At 42.9% G+C, this 20,143-nt stretch overlaps 1 protein-coding gene across 1 annotated transcript in view; it reads left to right on the forward strand.

Moving 5' to 3' along the window:
* The first annotated feature begins 10,349 nt into the window (after positions 1-10,349).
* Positions 10,350-20,143, forward strand: part of klf5l (Kruppel like factor 5 like) — an 82,624-nt gene continuing 72,830 nt past the window's right edge. The window contains exon 1 of the mRNA XM_078547091.1: positions 10,350-10,678. Within this exon, the coding sequence (XP_078403217.1) occupies positions 10,511-10,678 (168 nt within the window). The 5' untranslated portion in view covers positions 10,350-10,510. The remainder of the gene's footprint in view (positions 10,679-20,143) is intronic.

A 20,143-nucleotide genomic window follows, 5' to 3' on the forward strand; every position in this document is an offset into this window, starting at 1 on the left:
CTGCATAATACATGTTAGTTTACTCATACACAGGGTAGGCTACAAGTTGGACAGATGACTAATGCTGTTTGTACTCCATTAAGTTGCATCTTATATAGGATGACATGGGATATATAGCAGAGAAACAGGCCATTCGATCCATGCCAGCATTCATGCTCCACTTAAGCCTTCTCCTGTTTTTCCTTATCTAAATCTACCATTGTAACCCTCTATACCCCTCCCTCATATGCTTATCTAACCTCCCCTTAAATGCATCTATACCATTCGGTTCAACCACTCACTGCGGTAGTGAATCCCACATTCTCAGCACTCTTTAAGTAAAGTTTCTTCTGAATTCCCTATTGGATAAGACTACTTGTCTGCTGCATGACAAGTTAGTACATAAAATGAGAACATAACTGAATTGGAGAAATATGCAGAAATGTCAAGCACTTGTTTCTTTTTGACAAGGCCACGTTGCACATCCTTGCCTAAAAACGCATCAGAAGGGCAGAAAGAAGATGAAGCTAGAAACCTCCCCGAGGGCTAGTTCCAATCTGTTCTTGTTATGTCTTGATTCCTTCTCAGTTGCTGACACAGGCGTTGATACAACTACAATAACATCTCTCACTTACAGTATATATTAGTAAATGTCACTGGTTTGACAACAGCTCTAGGAGGCAGCATTGTTATCATCCATCTTGTTGTGTTATTGTTATGACCTATCTCGGCCTCCTCTGAAGGTCCCCAGCATCACAGATGCCAGTCTTCAGCTAATTCGATTCACTCCACATGACGGCTGAAGGCACTCGATATTGCAAAGGCTCTGGGCCCTGACAATATTCCGGCAATAGTACTGAAGGCTTGTGCTCCAGAACTTGCCATGCCCCGAGCTGTTCCAGTACAGCTACAACACTGGCTGTGTGGAAAATTGCCCAGGTATCTCTTGTACACAAAAAGCAGGACAAATCCAACCTGGTCAATTATCACCCCATCAGTCTACTCTCCATCATCAGTAAAGTGATGGAAGGGGTCATCAACAGTGCTATCAAGTGGCACTTGCTTAGCAATAACCTGCTCACTGACGCCCAGTTTGGGTTCCACCAGGGCCACTCAGCTTCTGACCTCATTACAGCCTTGGTTCAAACATGGACAAAAGAGCTGAACTTCCGAGGTGAGATGAGAGTGACTGCCCTTGACATCAAGGCTGCATTTGACCGAGTGTGGCATCAAGCAGCCCTAGCAAAACTGGAGTCAATGGAAATTAGGGGGAAAACTCACTGCTGTTTGGAGTCATACCAAGCACAAGGGAAGATGGTTGTGGTTGTTGGAGGTCAGTCATCTCAGCTCCAGAACATCACTACAGGAGTTCCCTAGGGTAGTGTCCTTGGCCCAACCATCTTCAGCTGCTTCATCAATGACTTTCCTTACATCATAAGGTCAGAAGTGGGGATGTTCGCTGATGATTCCACAATGTTCAGCACCATTTGCAACTCCTCAGATACTGAAGCAGTACATGTCCAAATGCAGCAAGACCTGGACAATATCCAGGCTTGGGCTGATAAGTGGCAAGTAACATTTACGCCACACAAGTGTCAGGTAATGACGATGTCCAACAAGAGAGAAACCAACCATCGCCTCTTGACATTCAATGGCATTACCATCACTAAACCTCCCAGTATCAACATCCTGGGGGTTACCATTGACCAAAAACTGAACTGGACTAGCTATATAAATACTGTGGTTACAGGAGCAGGTCAGAGGCTAGGAATAGTGTGATGAGTAACTCACCAAAGCCTGTTCACCATCTACAAGGCACAAGTCAGGAGTGTGATGGAATGCTCCCCACTAACCTGGATGAGTGCAGCTCCTACAATACTCAAGAAGCTTGACACCATTCAGGACAAAGCAGCCTGCTTGATTGGCACCACATCCACAAACATTCACTCCCTCCACCACTGACGCACAGTAGCAGCAGTGTGTACCATCTACAAGATGCACAGCAGGAATTCACCAAGGCTCCTTTGACAGCACCTTCCAAACCCATGACCACTACCATTTAGAAAGACAAAGGCAGCAGATAGATGGGGAAACCAGCACCTAGAAGTTCCCCTCCAAGTCACTCACCATCCTGACTTGGAAATATATCGCCGATCCTTCACTGTCACTGGGTCAAAATCGTGGAACTCCCTCCCTACCAGCACTGTGGGTGTACCCAAACCACATGGACTGCAGCAGTTCAAGAAGGCAGCTCACCACCACCTTCTCAAGGGCAACTAGAGATGGGCAATAAATGCTGGCCCAGCCAGCGAAGCCCACATTCCATGAATGAATAAAAGAAAACAGGCCTGAAAGAACAACATTGCCAGGGCCCTGAGAAAACCATCAGTTCACAGTCTCCACTCATTTTGGAAGCACCAGGATGCCTACACAGGACCTGATGGATGCTGGGGGCAGAATTTTCCCAGATTTGCACTGTGTGGTAGCAGGTGGGTAAAGCGATGTTTTACCCGCCAGCTGTATCATCCCAAACCCGCCTCATTATTTATGCATTCCCAGGAAACACGCCCTTTCTATGGCCAGCGGGCTCTCATTCGCCTGCTGGCCATCACCATCATGGCGCCGGCATCATGCCAGGCACCATGTTTAAAGACCAGCCGCAAGCACAGTGCTGATCACTTCCAGCTCACCACTGCTGCATGGAAGACGTGGCCAGCAAAGGTAAAAGGACCACAGCCTCACGCTTCAACGACAGGTCCCTTGAGTGACTACTGGATGCATGGAGGCCCACCCCCGCTTTGGCCACAGGATGGATAGCACCATGACCAATCCAGCTTGTGAGGTGGTGGCTGTGGTGGTCAGCGCCAATGCCCTTCAGGAGAGGACAACCACCCAGTGCTGCAAGAGGATGAATGATCTCCTCCATTCCGCCAGGGTAAGTTATTCTTATCATCATCCCAACTCACACACTCACAAACCCATCACACATCCAAAGGGCCCTCACTCCCTGCCAGTTCAAGGGACATCACCATTCACTTTCTCACATACACTGTCATTGTCCTCATTGTCATTGTCCATGGGACCACTCACCACCCACACAGGCCAGGCATACTTATCATCTGGCCTTACAGGCATCTTGCTTACTCATTCTCCATCTCTATCCATGTAGGACAAGCTGGCACACAATAGAGAGAGGTTGCAGACTGGTGGCAGAATGGCCGATATCAAGGTCCTCACTGACTTTGAAAACAGAGCCATTCAGCTGGCCGGTGATGCTCTGGACCGATCCTGTGCTGATGGTGAGGTCAGCGCTGCTGCACCAAGTGAGGATCCAGCAATGTAACATCCATCAGTGAACCACGCTGTGAGTGATGTGTCCTGTTTCACAGGCCACTGCCATGTACTAATTATCTCCCCTTGTTTTCGCAGGCACATCTGCCAAACAGCGGACAGAGTCCATGACCCAGGGCTTCTAATCAAGCCCAGAAAAAGCCTCTGGAGAGGAATCTGAGGCATCCTCCCTGAAGCTCTGTCACAGCGCTCACCCACACCCTCCACCAGCTCAGAGACACATACCTCGGTGGGACATAGTTTTAGACTAGACCCGGGGTCACAATCTGGTGAGCACATCGCACTGTCTGATCCACAGCAGGCGGAGGCAGGGACTTCCCAGGTCCCCAGCACTTGGAGGCTTGCTGGAGGCCAGAACATTGCTGAGTCCGAGTCAGATGACGAGCCCCTGGACTTGGTCATGTCACAGTTGCAGGAGCTGCAAAGGCAAGTTAGGGAACAACAGGAAGGGATGTCCGCTGCACTCCGCAGATTGCAAAGTATGATGGAGGAGTCCGTCCACCTTCAGACTGAGGTGATAGCATCAATATGCCAACGCACCAAGATCAACACTTGCAGGATGGCGGCTGCCATGGAGACTTGATCCAGGACGTCACTCCTGCACTGCTGCGTGGGCTTAACTCCATCGCTGATGCCATAGTTGGCCTCCAACAGTGTGTACGCAAGAGGGGTGCCAGGCAGCTCAATCTCACTCCAGTACCCTTGCTCCTCAAGGAGTTAGCCTGGGACCCTCAGGCACCCATAGGGAGAAGGATCAGCAGGTGCACATTCCGGGCCCATCCACCCAGGTGACTCCGAGAGTGTCCGGCCCATCCGACTCCCCTCTTCCTGTGACCTCAACAGCTCCAGCTCCACAGGCCGAGGAAGGTGCCATTGCCACATAGCATGACCCTGAACGCAGGCCGGGACCCACCAAGTCTCGGTCCTCCAGAGGACGCCCGCCAAAGTCATCACAGACAGGGTGCCGCAGTCAGCAGGCTGCCTCCACCTCTGCTGTGGATGTCCAGGGAGTAACAAAGTGTAGCAGCAGGGTTAGGAAAGTTAAGGATAATTAGTTGCACAGCCTGGGCACGGGTGTTTATCACTTGTACATACTGTTCACTATTGTCAATAAACTCCCAAGAATGTCTCCCTGCCTATGGCTCCTTGTTCTGATGAGCAGTGCTCTTGTCACTCAGATGTGAAGCCTTTCTGCACAAGATAAAGGCAGGTGTCTCAGTCCAGGGCCTCTTTCCTGTGCTCTGTGCAGCCTTCAGACCACAGTGATGGTCCAGCCTCACACTCCCTGGACACATTACTGATACCTGCACCTCGGTGGTGCTTGTCATTGCTGCCAGAATGTAGTGGGCAGGTGCCACAGAGTTCTCTCATTCTCTCGGTGTGCTCTCAGCACCTTTAAGGAGGGTCTGGCCCCCACCTCTTCAGTATCCGTGACCACTGATGCTGTGCTCCAGCTCCTGAAGGGCTGAGGTGCTGAAGGCAGACAAAGCATCAGAACTTCTAAAGTTTCATGGCTGCATCTCTATGATATGACCCTGATCATGGAGCGCAAGCGAGCTACCCTCGGCCAGACAGTAGTCAGACATTCTCAGAGGCCATGTGAAGATTTATGGAGTGTCCTCACTGCATGTCATCATCATCCTCCTGCAATGGAGCGACTATTAGGGCCTCCACTGCATCTCCAATACAGGAGCATTCTCACAGAGGGTATGTGCGCTGACATAAGCCAGATTGGAGTCAAACATTCATAAATGCGATGTGAGGGTCTATGGGGACACCTCACTGCATGTTGTCATCATCCTCCACAAATCTAGCAGCTATGGGGGCTTCCTGAGCGTGCCTGCCAGTGCGAGGGCCTCATCCCCATCATCGTCACCTCCAAGAACCTCCTCAGCCTCATCTCTGTCGGTGTCCTCCTCATTGGAGGAGACATGCAGCTCCTCCACCTTCTCCTCAGCCAGCTCGTCTCCCCGCTGGACAGCCAGGTTGTAAAGGGCACAGCAGATGATGACGATGTGTGACACCCTCTCCGGACTGTATTGCAGAGCTCCACCAGATCGGTCCAGGCACCGGAACCTCATCTTCAGTATCCCAATGGTTTGCTCCACCAAGTTGCGAGCTGCATGCCAGCTGCACATTTGATGAGTGGAATCCCTTGAAGTTGATGTAGTTCACCATGTATACTGACAGAGACCTGAGCACCACATGGGTGTAGTCAGTCGCACCCTACAACTGGGGAATCCTGAGATCCGGGAGAATCCAATCACTCTTGCACCCTGGCTGTCTCAGTCCCAGGCAAAATGCACTAAGTGTGTCATGGAAAGATGGCATCCGTGACCTCATGGATGCATTTGTGGGTGGCAGATTGTGAAATCTCAGAGGTCACCAGTGGAGCCCTGAAAGGAGCCACTGGCATAGAAATTGAGCACCGCAGTCACTTACACAGCCACTGGCAGTGGATGCCCTCCATGTCCCCTTGGCGTCAAGTCCTGCAGTAAGTGGCAGATGTGAGCCACCAGTTCCCTAGACATGCGCAATCGGTGGAATGACAGGCGGTGTCTATAGACCCTGGGTGTTGCTAGGCACCAACCAGCCATGGCTCCTTGTCACTCCTGGGCAGCGTGTGCGGGAGCCCCTGCTGCCCCTTCTTCATGAAGTTGCTGCTCCTGCCCTTATGCGGTCAGGAGCCATAGTCGCTCTGTCCTCCGTCTTCCCCGCTCTCTGTAGGCCATCAGGCATACAGCTAGGTCACCAGGATCCAGGACCCTGACGTGGTCCTCCTGCGGCCTGAAAGAGAGAGACGTGGTTAGAATGTGTGTACTTAGCACCTTTCCTGGCCCTGTGTGACTGCCCTTAACACTTCCCGGAGAGTGCTAGCCACCCTCAGATGGCCAGAGATGAGTGCACTGTCAGCCTGCGACATGGGAGAGACTGCTCCTAACTGGGATGCTGAGTTTGCAAGGGGCTGTGAGTGCCTCCAGCAGTGACTGCTACATGGCCAGCACTGGTGAGGAGATTATACAACGTTGCAGTCCGACTGCTCTGCAATCCAGTAAAGTGGTCATGAACTCGCAGTCTGTGCCGGGTGGTGGGGGGTTGTGGTGAGGAGGTGGGGTAAGGTGTGGAGCGCTTGGTGGCCCTTTGGGGCCTCCGCATTGCTTGCTTGGGTGGGCAGGCTAGGAGCCTGACCCCAATCGTATCACTGTCGCCTAAACTGTCTCAGTTGCAGAGGAATGGTAAGTTTATATGGGTGTCCCTACTGCATGGCCATTTCTCCCACCTGCCCTGTCCCCACATCGATTTCTTGGGCGAGGGACCCAAACGCCAGGGCAGCAGTTGCCCCCCGCTGCCCTGACAACAGTCGCCTCTGAGACTGGATAGCAGTTGCCTCCAGACACCTCCCCCTGACAACAATCACCTCTGAGGCTGGGCAATAGTTGCCCTGGACAACACCCCCGACAACAGTCGCCTCCGAGGCTTGACAGCAGTTGCCCCTAGACACCACCCGCCCCCCAAAACCTTTGCCTCCGTGGCACTTCACTCAGGCCCCCGACGCCCCTGAAGCCTGCAAAGCAACAGGTGACCCTGGCGAGCCTTGCAGAATGATGCTGTTCACTCACCTCAGTTCCCCCAAAGTGAAGGCCATCAAGTGCACGTCTCCTGTGTGCTGTTGTGAAACATGTCAACATGCTTCCCCGCTGACGTGGATGGAAGATCTGGTGGGTGTCCAAGAGCCTAGCAGGATGGCCTTTTAATTATGCTAATGTATTACAATCAGATCCCTGCCAACCGTTGGTGGGAAATGCAGCCCACCATCGGCAGGCTGAGCGGACGATCGCGACCTGCCTTCCCACCATTGTGAAACCGATCACGCCATATTGTCCGCGTACATCACCTATCACGCCCGCTATCAGCGGGCATGAAAAATTCCACCCTGGAAGCAAGCTTCAAGATATTGCGCCAGGCAAGCCACAGTGCTAAATTGAGGAGAAGCAAATGATGGTGCCAGAGGAAAACCAAGGATCTGCTATTTTGGTGGTCAGATAGAGGTCATCAATGACCCTCTGCATCTTAGGATATCTAGCAGTATGGTCAAATCAGGCATGTGGATAATGTTCCTGTTGCTTTTTAATGGGGAAGATGATGAAAATACAAGCTTGCTCAACAATGAGTCAGTCAGCTGTTTAATATGCAGACTGATATTGCACATCTTCCCTATGATGACCTGGAAGGAGGCAGAAACACTTGAGGGCAGACGTCCTTGTTTGTGACTGACAGTCACTCTCTATGTTGGAAGTTTGTTGCGGAACTCCATGCAGTCGATGCAATTGCTTCCATGCTGAACCAGCGACTGTGGAAGAAGTTCTCCTCTAACATTGTCAGGTAGGATTGCCTGGAAATGTAGATGTTATAATGATAGGCATGGACATTTTACCTTTGACACTATCCAAGTTCCCTCGCAAGGCTTCTTTGACCTCTTGAATGAAAGCCTGAGAGGGTGCATTGAAAGTGATCAATGGAAAGGCTAATAAAAGAGTGAATGGATTTCTTCCCAACAGTTGCTCTTCCAAACTTGATATTAGGTGGGATGAGGACATGCGGCAGGAAAATCAAGAGCTATATCACTATGTCCTCTTTGGCTAGTACTTTAGTACCTAATGACTAGTGAGTTCACAAAATAACAACTTTTTGGCATCTACTACCTGAGTTTCCACTAATACTGTGGTACTGTGATTTATAAAGTGGAGAAAACCACAAATGAAATAGTTTATTTGTAATTTATCTAAGATTCTATGTTGTTTGCTCTGTATTATAAAAAAGTGAATTCCTGAAATAGTAATATTTCTTATTGCAGGTTGAACTTGCATAACAAGAGTTAACTGTGTATAATGTCATGATGTAGGGTGTGCTGCCAAAGCAGTGATTCTTCTTCAATCCAGATTTAGCTGTAGATAGTCACTGGATCATACCAGTCAAACCTGTTTTGCAAGGGATACCACTTCAAAAAAAATCAGCAAAGTTATTAGTACATTTTTGACCAATTCAGAACCACCCGTCCAGGCTATGTTTTTCTAGGGAGCTGATGATTTTATTGCCTATGTACCACACTGACACATTTATTTATGACACAAATCTGCCACTAACTTTACTGACAACCAATTTGCACTCTAAAAGGCTTGATTGTGTAGCCTTTGACGTATTACCATTTCAGTGGCCCTGCAGTGGTGGTGATGAACTTGAAAGAGATATGACGACTACTAACCTGAGTGGTTGCAGCTCTCATGTTTGCTTCTCTAAATGGAGGGTTACTTCTGCTGCTATTGGAAAGGGTTAAACAGGAGGCAGGATGTGGCGTGAGATCATAGCCTGAACTCTGAAATGTCCTTTGTTGGTGATGATGCAAACCTGGTAACTAAATACAGGAACGATGACATAGTGATAATGTTACTAGACTAACAATCCAGAGGCCTAGACAAATGCTATAAAGTTCAAATCCCAACATGGTAGCTAGGGGAATTTAAATTTAATGAATTAATACATCTGGAATAAAAAGCTAGTCTCAGTAATGGTGACCATTAAATACTGGATTGATTAAAAAGCCATCAGGTTTACTCATGTCCTTTGGGTAAGGAAATCTGTTGTCCTTACCCAGTCTAGCCTACCTGTGACTTCAGACCCACAGCGCTTTGGTTGACTCTTAACAGCCCTCTGAAATGGGCTAACAACTCACTCAGTTGTTTCAAACAGCTACGGAAAAGGCAAATAAGAATAAAACAGGATGGACCATCTGGCATCAACCTAGGTATTGGACACAACAAAAACCATTTACTGTCACTGGGTCAAAATCCAGGAACTCTCTCCCTAACAGCACTATGTCAGTACCTTTGCAACAAGGACTGCAGCAGTTCAAGAAGGCTGTGCACCACCACCTTCTCAACAGCAATTAAGGATGGCAATAAATGCCGGCCTTGCCAGTGATGACCACATCCTTGAACAAAGAATAAAAAGTCATCTGGGCCCTCAGCTCTGGAATTCACTCCTGAAACCTCTCTGCCTCTCCAACTCTCTGTGCTCCTTTAAAATCACCCCTTAAAATTTACCTTCTGGTTACCTACCCTAACAGTTCTTTCTTTGGATGGATGTTAATTTTTATCTGATTACACTCACATGAAAAGGCTTGGAACATTTCATTCAGTTAAAAATACCAATAAATGCAACTTGCATAACAAAATTTAGCAGCTTGAACACGGGTTGCCTGTTTTTTGTATATATATCTAGACAAACATGCAATGATGGAGGTTACATCAAGCATATCGTTATCGTGTGAAATGAATAGGATAAAATCTTCAGACACTTCCAGTAGAATGATTTGAAGTATCACTTCCCCTTTAATAAGTGCATAGATGTTTTTTGTTAAAACAGTCAACAGATGAACAAAGCTGTTAGTTCCTACGACAATTCGACATTGTCGCCTTTTCCGTGTTTTCGTTCTTGTGGAGGAGCTGAAGAACCTGACGCTACACTGGCTCTTATGTTCAGGCGACTTCTGCAGTTACTTGCATTATAAACAGATTTTGTGGCTGTGGTAATAAACTGTTACTGAGGTTTCAAAGTACAGTGTTCACTCTGCGTCTGTTAGATTTATGAATGGGCTGATTTTTTTCGTTGTTTTATTATTTCGAGAAGAAACCCAAAGCCAGACTTACATTTTATAGCGCCACCAGCCCCCTCCCCGCCCCTCCGGAAAACATGTTCTTAACAAAAAAAAAAGACCTAAAACTTTGTATTTCGCAATGGCCGGAATTGCTCAATGCGGAGGTGTGACATCGAAGCAAATCTCCACATCAGTCCCTGCGAAGCCAGCTCGGGCTCCGCCCCCAACCCCCTCCGCCTGACCCCTCCCACTCCCCGGCGCGTGTGATTGACAACCAGGCCTGGGCCACTATTGGTCGCCGTGCTGTCAATCACAGGAGCTGCGTTCAGGTATAGTTCAGGTGAGTGACAGATTGAGATCAGATCAGAGGCAGGCGAGCATCGTGCGGTGAGGCATTACTGTGGGCAAAGTTGGAATTCATTTCATTTGATTTCTTTTGTCTTCCATTCAATTATAATATATATATATATACATACACACAAACACAGACTATAAGAAAAGTTAAGTCACGGGGGAAAGAAAGTGATGTCGAGTAGTGGGCTGGCAATCAGTGTGCCCAACACAGAAGAAAACGCTGTCTTTACTCAACTCAAACCAGTGAGCATGGCTGACGGAGCTTCAGAAGAGCAACCGGTGTTTGAAGACATCAAACCGGCGGTTAGGATGCTGGAGAATCAGCACGACTTGGCTCAGGTAAAAGGCCAGAGGAATCCGTCCTCCTGCTGTTTATTATTCTTAGTCGCCACAACAACAACAACAACAAAAAAAAAGCGGTCTTGCTTCGGGTCTGCTGTGTGGGGAGAACCGGCCGCGCCAAAACCAGAAGGTTTTCTCTTTTTTTAAAAAAAAAACATGGTGCGCTTTTCGTCAGCTGCTGAGTCAGGATGTTTCAGAAAGTTGAGAGAATTAGCGATGGGGCCAAGGTGAGAATTTCAATCCGAATGAAATAAAAGCGGGCCCCAGGTTGTGGAGGCTTTTTTTTTTAATCTGCAGGACAAACTGGTTAAAATCAGAACAGGTCGGAAGGCGGCCTTCATTAGCTGGGGCAGACGCCACAACATTTGATACGGTGACAGTGCGTCCGGCTCCAAGTGTATTTGCAAAGTTAAACCAATTGCATTGACTTTAAAAATCGAAGGGTTGTGCTAAATGGTTTGGGATTCGTGCACTTTTGTTTTACTTCGTTTCCTTCTGTAACTGTGCCTGTTTACCTGAAACGAAAACCGTCTTCTTACAAATCTAATGAAACTTTTGATCCCAGCAAATTTAGTCGGAGCTATCTCTCTTTTTACGTTGACTGAGATTTAATACTTAGTCCATGAACTGTCAAAGATGGGAAATAATTGAAATTAGGTCAGGAACATATTTATAAACAAATGATTGAAGGAGATTGTTTATTCTGGTGTGAATTATCCACAATCAATACACTTTAATACTCTATTATTGTTTAAAGTTGAAATGCATCAACCCCAAATAGCATACAGACAAGTCCGTTAGACAACTCTCAGGAAGTCCTCCTTAAAATAGCAGGACATGGCCAAAGATGATCTGAGTTTTGTTCAATGGAAGAGAAACAAAACAAAGAAAGGAGTTTTTGAGAAATATACCCCCACAGACAGTTTAAGTCCCTGATTCTGCGTCTAGACTCCTTATCTCTATGCTGCGGGCATTCAGGTGGGAAGCATTAATGACTTCAAAAGTTTGTACTAACACTTGAAGTCCATTGAGCATTTCATATAATTAGAATATGATTGGGGAGGTTTGAGACTAAGAAAGAACCATTTTAATTTTAATTAAAATGTGATCTTTATCTTTCTCTCTCTCCCGCCTTGGTGCCTAGAATGATAAATAGATATTTGTTTCTGACAGGCAATATTTGAGATTTTGCAGACAAGTTGAGAAGGAAGTGCCAAATATTGAGCTGAATGTTGCCTGGAGAATAGTGCCAACTACTCCTGGGCATTGGTGTAAATTGTAAAAGGTACATTCTGTGATTTCTTTTATCTACTTGCAGTCCGTTTAATTTAAAAAAAAAATTCAAAAAGGTTCTTGTTATTGTCAAAAATTCAAAATTAATAATTAAGATTTAATAGCCTTGTTTATGTTGCATATCCAGTTTTCATTGCTAGCTCCTGCCTTCAGAGATTTGGATCTATGAATCCTTGCTACAATGTTAAATTCCTTTTTAAGTTTAAAATTGTAGGTATGCTGTGCACAGAGACAAGTACTCTGACTGAAATGAATAAAATAATGAAGAGCTCTGTGACCCACATTGCACAGTAGCTGCAGAAGCCACAGGACCAGTGGTTGTATCATTTCAGAAACAAATATTGGCTGTGATCAGATCCATGATCATGACTAGGAACCAGTCTTTCAATCTTCGATTTAGCCTTACTTCTTTTATTGTATTTTTAATGATAGAATCGAGAATTAAAGTAATTCTAGACAAATGTTAAAACAAAAACAAAAATCATGTGTCTTTTATGATCTTTGTTCAGCAAGAATAATTTAAGCATTTTTATTGCCTCCTGCCATAATTACTAAGGCTTATGATAAATGTTTTGTGTTATTGTATCATTGGGGTGCAAAGGATATTCAGGAGGACTTCATTTTAATTTATATTGTGCTTATATAGAAATAGAAGGGAGGCACTCAATTAATAACGTCTTGGTCAGGATGAGAACTATGGGCTGTAAACTGAAGAGGTCCTTTGTTTTGTGTATTTACATATTTAGCAAATAATTTGATAATTACTTTGCTGAAACAATATTGTTTTGAAAAATAACTGATTCCTTTAAAACAATATTAGGAACATATCACTTTTTTCATTACATTTTGTGTATATTTTGTATACTTTTTTACCTTTGACTTCTGTGTGTACATGCACCTGTAAGTATGTTTTATGTGTGATATATATACATGCATTCTATACGTACACACTGGTGTAAATTAAAGATAAAAAACAGTCACCTTGAAGATACTCAAAGTAGCTAAAGTTGTTTAAATTGAGCTTTGCATTAAGTAGCAAGATAGCTTGGAGTGGGTGTGTGGCTTTTATCTTAATTTCTGCCAAGGTGTAATACTCATCTGCTGTTAATGTGACTGTATTTTTAACAAGTAGGATAAGTAACTTCTATAAATAAATAGTTAATTTAGTAAGATATTTAAGTATTTAACTTGCTGAAGCACCAAATGTATTAAATTCCAATGAATTGCACACAAACAATAAAAATAATTATACGTCACCAATAAAGGCATTTGCTTATTCACATTGAAATATTCAAAGTGGACTAATGTCATTATGGTTTCAAATCAAAATGAATACCATAATCCTTTGCTAAAATCTGGTTAAGAACCTCGCCTTTTTACATTATGTAGAAAAGCATTGTCAACAATAAATATATAAAATGAATATTTAATGGGAAAGAATCCCAAGATGGAACATTAAATAAATATGGTTAGTTATGGATTTTAATGAGAGCAATTCGGAACTACAGTTGTTTTGTATTATCAGCACATGATTGGGCAGTTAGTATATGTACTGACAGATTAACATGTCCTTAGGGGCTGAGGTATGGACTAATTTTTAAACTTTGTCAAGAACATCTTTGGAATATATTATGTTCATTATTGTAAACACTGGACCTCAGGCATCTGGGATGGGTGAGGTTATGTTCTTAATGCAAATGCTCTTCTTTAAATCTTTTAGTTCACAGTTTGAAACATTGGAAACGCAAAATTAAAATTATTGATCTCTTCCAATATCTGTATTTGTAGTATCACTGTACCTCTTCTTTTTAGACTTGGATAGAAACAAATGTGCTCTCAAATCCAAGCTGCATTAAGAAGTCACAACTAAGCACTGTTTATATCTTGTTTTGTCTCATTGTAGAGGGCAATGATAAACTGCAGTTTACTAATCATAATTTTTTAAAAAGAAAAATCTGAACATTGTCAACCAATATGTATTTTAAATTTATTTTAATGTGAATATGTAGAATATTAATTTAACATACTAAATCATTTTTAAACTTTACTTAAGTTTAATTGAATATTTTCTTGATATGAGTGTATAAATATAATTTTCAACTTTCTGCATTATTTTGTGCTTTTAAGTCCTAAATACATTTTAAGTGACTTATGAACTGTCAACATTGCAAACCATTTGAGTTTTTTATTTACCCAGTTGAAAATTGTTCATGGATTTTGAATATAAATAACTGTGCTTCCATCACACAGCACCAACCCCCAGGCTCGCTCTATAGACCACAATCATACTTCAGCCAAGTCTTTCTCTGCTAGACATATATTGGGCATTTTTTTTCTGTTCTTGTTAATGTCCAGCAAATATTAACACAGCTACGATTTCAAGAGATAACATTTGACAATTGTTTAAAGCTAATTGCTAATCAGTAGCAACCAGACATAAAATATAGATGGCAAAACATTTTGGCTTCAATTTTTATAAACCTGCGTTAATATCCAACTAATATTACCTGCGCATAAAGAATGGGTTTAAAGAGAGAAAGGCCAATGTTTTGCCCAAGTTTACCTCTAAATTATTCATTTACAATAATGAGACTTTTCTGTAACTACCTGACTTTCGTTAACTATTCTTGTGTTTTCTGGCTTCATTCGTGGTCGCTGCTAATCATTTTTATCCTGAAACTAGCCTTAATCAAACAATTTAAGCGTTCAGACGAGAGTTGAAAATAATTGAAAATCAACACCAACCAGCAAAACTTTGTAACTAGCAAGAGTTTTCTGCCACTGTGAATATGGCTAGTCAGTACAGAGCATCATCCATCAAAAAGAATAGTATCTGCTTCATTAGTATGGTTTGAGATAAAAAGATGATTTTGTGCACATACCTCAATTTTACTTCACTGAATTCATAGCTTAACTGCATTTACTTTTATCGGGTTCAAGTCCCACACAGGACATGAGCACAGAAAGCAAGGCTGACACTCCAGTGCAGCACTGAGGGAATGCTGTATTGTTGAAATTGCCATTTTTCGGAGGTCCCATCTGTCTTCACAGGTGAATGTAAAAGATCTCTTGACGCTTTTGATAAAGAGCAGGAGAGTTATACCCAGTATGCTGGTCAACATTTATCCCTCAATCAATATCACAAAAATAGATTATCTGGTCATTACCACATTGCTGTTTTTGGCACCTTGCTGTGCAGAAATTAATTGTCACATTTCCTACATTGCAACAATGACTACACTTCAAAAGTACTTCATTAGCTGTAAAGCCCTTTCATATGTCAAAAGATGCTATATAAATGCAAGTATTTTTTGTATGTTTAAGTATAATTGGCAATGCTGGCAGAGACTGCTCTGTATTTGGGGGTAACTAGTGTTCAAAGGAGGAGGCTAATTTACATTGAATGAACTATTATATATATAACTGTTTTGCAGCTGAACCCACTTTTATAACAGGTTATAAATTTGCTGGGTTAAATCACAGTAGACAATTTAACTGATTCTGTTACATTGGCCAAAGTTTAACATGCTCAAAGTTACATGGTTATTGACCCAAGTGAAGCATTTTAAAGGCCCTGGTTAGCAAAAAAAAAACTATTTCATGCTAACATTCATTGTTGAATGGCCTAATTTGTTATAGCATTCCTGTGCTGGAGTTAGCTGGAAGTTTCTTGGCTATTCTGTGTACAGTTATAACATTTCTATCTTTGAAACAAGCATTATCATTCTTATCAGGTTACCTGACTTAATTTCCAGAGGTTGCCTGGTTTATTTGAAATTCGACATATTCTAATAGTTACAATTGTTTCCTAGCAAAGTTTTAATTTAACAGTAATATTCATATTATTGTTAGTGACCAATTCTATCCCTAAAATTGATTACCTGACTCTTATAGTTTGTTCATGAATTTCATCCCTTTATCTCCAGGTGATGGTGGCTTGTGCCAGATGCCCTCTTGTATCTTGCCCAGTTTATACTAGGCATTATACTAGGCATTAAGTATGCACAATGTATTGAACTATTGGAGCTAACAGAGCTGAGCCCTATTTTATCTTCACCCAATGTTCTCACACCTACTTTCCAGGTTTAGATTATGGTCAGGAGCAGGAAGTCTGATATTCTTTTCCCCTTCATAAACTGAACAATTGGTGACTATGATCAATTAGAGCTCTCTTCACAACTAAGATTACATAACTCTCTACAGTATGAATGGTTCAGCACCAATTACAGTTACAATTGGGAAAGTTCTAAAGCACCTTACATCCAAGTATTATAAGTCATTTATTCTGGAAAAACAATCAGTTTTTGGATTGACTTTAGAACTAACAGGATGGACTGTAGTCATTTCTTCCATTTGTGCATATATCCCTGTTTGTAAGTGCCTTTTGAACCTTTTGAAGTGCTATTGCCAGATTTTCAAGCACAATCATTTTCTTAAATGGACATTGTTGCTTTTAAAGTTTCTAAAGTAATTGAAACTTCAAAGAATTTTAGGGCTAAAACCTGCTCTACCTTTACTGTAACATGTCATAAATTCAACACCAAGTCGTGAGTGCACAATGCAAGGAAATAGAACAAATGAAATAAAATGGCCACCATCTTTGCTATGCAGCTTCACAAAGGCATTTTGTAATTCCACCTACAATAAAGACTTATAGCAATAGCTCAAATGAGGCTCAATATGCATGTTCTGTGAACAACCTGTAACACCAACAACCAAACTCATGACACAAGAACCCATAATACTACCCCATTAATATTTTCTTTTAATCCTTGTGAAGAAACTCAGTCAGATTTAGTATCCATGTTGTATATGGTGCAGCCATTACTCTGGTTGGAGGGAAATGTGTCTAGGTTACCCCTCCCTCGATCTGAAGAAAAGATTGTAATTCAAGATCTATTTATCAAAATCATGATTACATTTAGTTCTGAATTATTTGAACTCACTTTAAATCATACTGATGTGTTGGATTTTACAGCCTCATGCTGGGCACGTTTTTGGTGGTGGGGAACATAAAATACGAGGGGTACCCAACCCACCATCTTCCTTCCCAGCCCCAAACTGTCTTCCATTATATGCTAGGTGGATGGGCAGCGAAATCAGCAGCCTGCCTGCCATATTTAAATAAAGAACTAAAAGCCAACTGATCAGGATATTACGCTGCCCACACCATAATATGGTTGGCATGGGCAGGCAGGCAGGAGTAGGCAGGCTGTTTTTTAAGGCCAAGTTGAAAAAAGGCAGGAGGAAGGGAGGGCACCTCATTTGGAGGGTGCCGTGTGCACATTGGGGGCATTGCACCCCCCCCAAAATGTCACCACCCTCCCCCTTTTGTTTCTCGCTGCCTGCCTTCCAAAGCCTGCCTGCCCCGACTCCCTTTTCTCCTCTTCCTTGGCTCTTGGATTCCTCCCCGCTCTAAAATCCTGGGACTTACCTATCTTTGGCAGCCACCGCTCTTGTTCCTGCTCTTGCTTGCATTCCCGCATTGCCCGCTACTAAGCTCTGGGTTCTCGGGGATGCAACTTCCTCCCACTGAGGGGCGGAAGTCCCACTCTCACCTGGTTTATCCCACTGGCTGTGCTTTATGTCTAGCAGCCGACTTGCCTTCTGTGGGGGTGCAGTGGAGGTGGGGAGCAGCGAGATTCTTTTAGGTATCAGGGTAAGCATTCTTACTCAGTAATCTTTTAACAGAGATGAGAGTTGTAATATATATATATAAGGTAAAGGCCGTAAGACATTCCGTGCTTAGATAAGTTACTTAAATTTACCTTTGTCTATGTTTCGTTTTTGCATTAGAGTTTCTTGAATTCTAGCAGTCTTAATTGCAAATAATTTACGTTGAGCTTACCCTTTGCGCAGGTGATTAGAAGTTATTAAAAAGGGGAAGTGATAAAATAAAGATGGACTGTGGATGGTCCATCTTGGGGTTGGAAAGAAAACGTCTCAAGATTTTCAGGCTGGATATGTCATGCAATCTTATAGATGCCTCTTAAAAAGTTATTGTCTTTTTTTTCTTGTCCCTTCAACATTTTCCCTTCCTGTTACTGAGTAATGCTGCGGTATGGTGCCACTGGTACCAGTGCATCTTTGGCATCTCACCCAAGTGGTCACTCTTCTTTTGGCGAGCTCCTTTTCTGTGGGGGCCATCACAACCAAACCTGATCTTTCCTCACCAGACATGCATTTTGTAGCATCCATAAGTTGTACTTCCCTAACCCAGGATCACTGAGGCCAGTTGTCGTACCCCTGCTGCCATCTTGGCTGAGATCAGCTAACTCAGCACAAACTGGCCTGGCCCTGGAGTCTTCCTGCTATGCACTGTTCAATTCCTCAAAGGAGTATATTTTCTTAAAACAATTGTAAACTTGAACACCTTTTCCCTCCACTGATCAACTTCAGAGAGTATGGAAAGTCAGAACAGCATAGCCTAATGTAGAATTATTATTTGTTAACATTTTAGAGAAATGGTGAATGAAGATGGTGAATCATTTGTGGTAGCACTACTCCTGAAATGTACAGTTATGGTATTTTATCAGGATGAAAATCAGTTGAAAAGGCACAGCTGCACCTGGGACAGATACTAGAAAATAATCATTTGCCCAATTAAATTCTACCTGTTCCAGATGCCCGCTGAAATGATTAACAGGAAAACAATTTAACAAGAGGTTGAACTGTTGCAGTTTTAAGTCACAATAGAGACAGTATAAGTCCTTTATTATATTAAGTCAAATAACATTGGGCTGACATCATTGTGCCAAGAATCACTTAGTATTATATTTCTAATGGTAACCCTGCTTTGTCAGTTGGTTAAATGCAGGGGTTGGTGAGAAGCAGAAGAAAGCAGCTATTTTCTTCTCTGTTAAGGAATGGAAGCAGAATCAATATATGGGTAACCAAATTAAGGCCTATGAAACATGGAGAACCTGGACAATTACTCCTCCCCTCCCCTCTGGTTGCCACATGTCCAAGATTGGTCTTAATAGTCCAGCTTTTTTTCATGGATTTTATGAAAATTTCAGAAGTACATACCTTGCCTAATTTTTAGAGTATAAATATATTCTTCCACTGAGATTTATCATGATGTAGAGATGTTAATTAAGAAATTCGATTAATTGTCATTCTTAGCAAAGCAAATGACAAAATTGAAGGAATGATCATAGCAAACCTCTCCAACCTCCACCTATTCCATGTCAAGTTTTGTCGAGGCAAAGAGTGAAAAAAACTTGTACTTATCACATTAGAGATAAAGAATAGGTATGAGCTAACTGGGCCTCTCCAACCCTACCCGTCAATCCACTAGCATGAGAATTTGATCTTACTAATGTTAGGAGTTCTTAATTCAGTATGCTGTAGACTCTCCTTTTATGACGAAAACTATATTGGCCTTCTTAAAACCAGATACTGTTTCTTTAATAAAATATGCAAAACAGAAACATAGTGGATGTATTTGATCCTAGAAATGTCTTATCCCATGTTGCTGTAATGAGCACACTGGCCAATCCTTACAATGATAGCAAATTAAATAAAGATAATCTAGCCATCAGTTTACACTTAAGAGTCGCTGGAAACAGCAGTAACTATTTACTGCCTTAAAGAGATGAATTCTATACTAAGGACTAGAAATTGCTTGAAACTAATTGCCACTATCTACTGATCAAAACAAACTTTATCAGCCACAATTTCAAAAGCTGATAGGAAAGTAAAGCCTAAGGAGAGCTTCATAATTGAATAGAAGGAAGGTAGTGTTGTACTGGAGCAACCTGCACAACCTGTTGTATATGACAGTGCTTAATATCCCTCTATTTTCCATTCAGCTATTGGAGAATTGTTGATGAACGTTGGGTCTGAATAATTTGCCAATTCTTTGCTAATACTTGCTTACATGTTTTAATAGAAAGAAAATGGTGATTCACTAATGTTGATGTTTGTCAAATTACTCTGTAGGGAGTACTATTTTGTACAGTATTCGTAATGAACATTTTAACATACCCTATAGATGTTGCTATACTATTATACTATTTATCCAATTGCTGGACACACTATGTTGAAGTGCCAACCCTCCCCTCTTTGTCTATTTTTTTTTCCTTTGCTTCCCTGAGGAATACTTTATAAAAGTAAAGACTCCATTAAGTGCCAAATGAGTAATAGTGAAATTTTCAGGGAATTTAA

This window comes from Cetorhinus maximus, chromosome 8 (genome assembly GCF_964194155.1).
Source record: "Cetorhinus maximus chromosome 8, sCetMax3.hap1.1, whole genome shotgun sequence".
In the NCBI taxonomy this organism is placed as follows: Eukaryota; Metazoa; Chordata; class Chondrichthyes; order Lamniformes; family Cetorhinidae; genus Cetorhinus; species Cetorhinus maximus.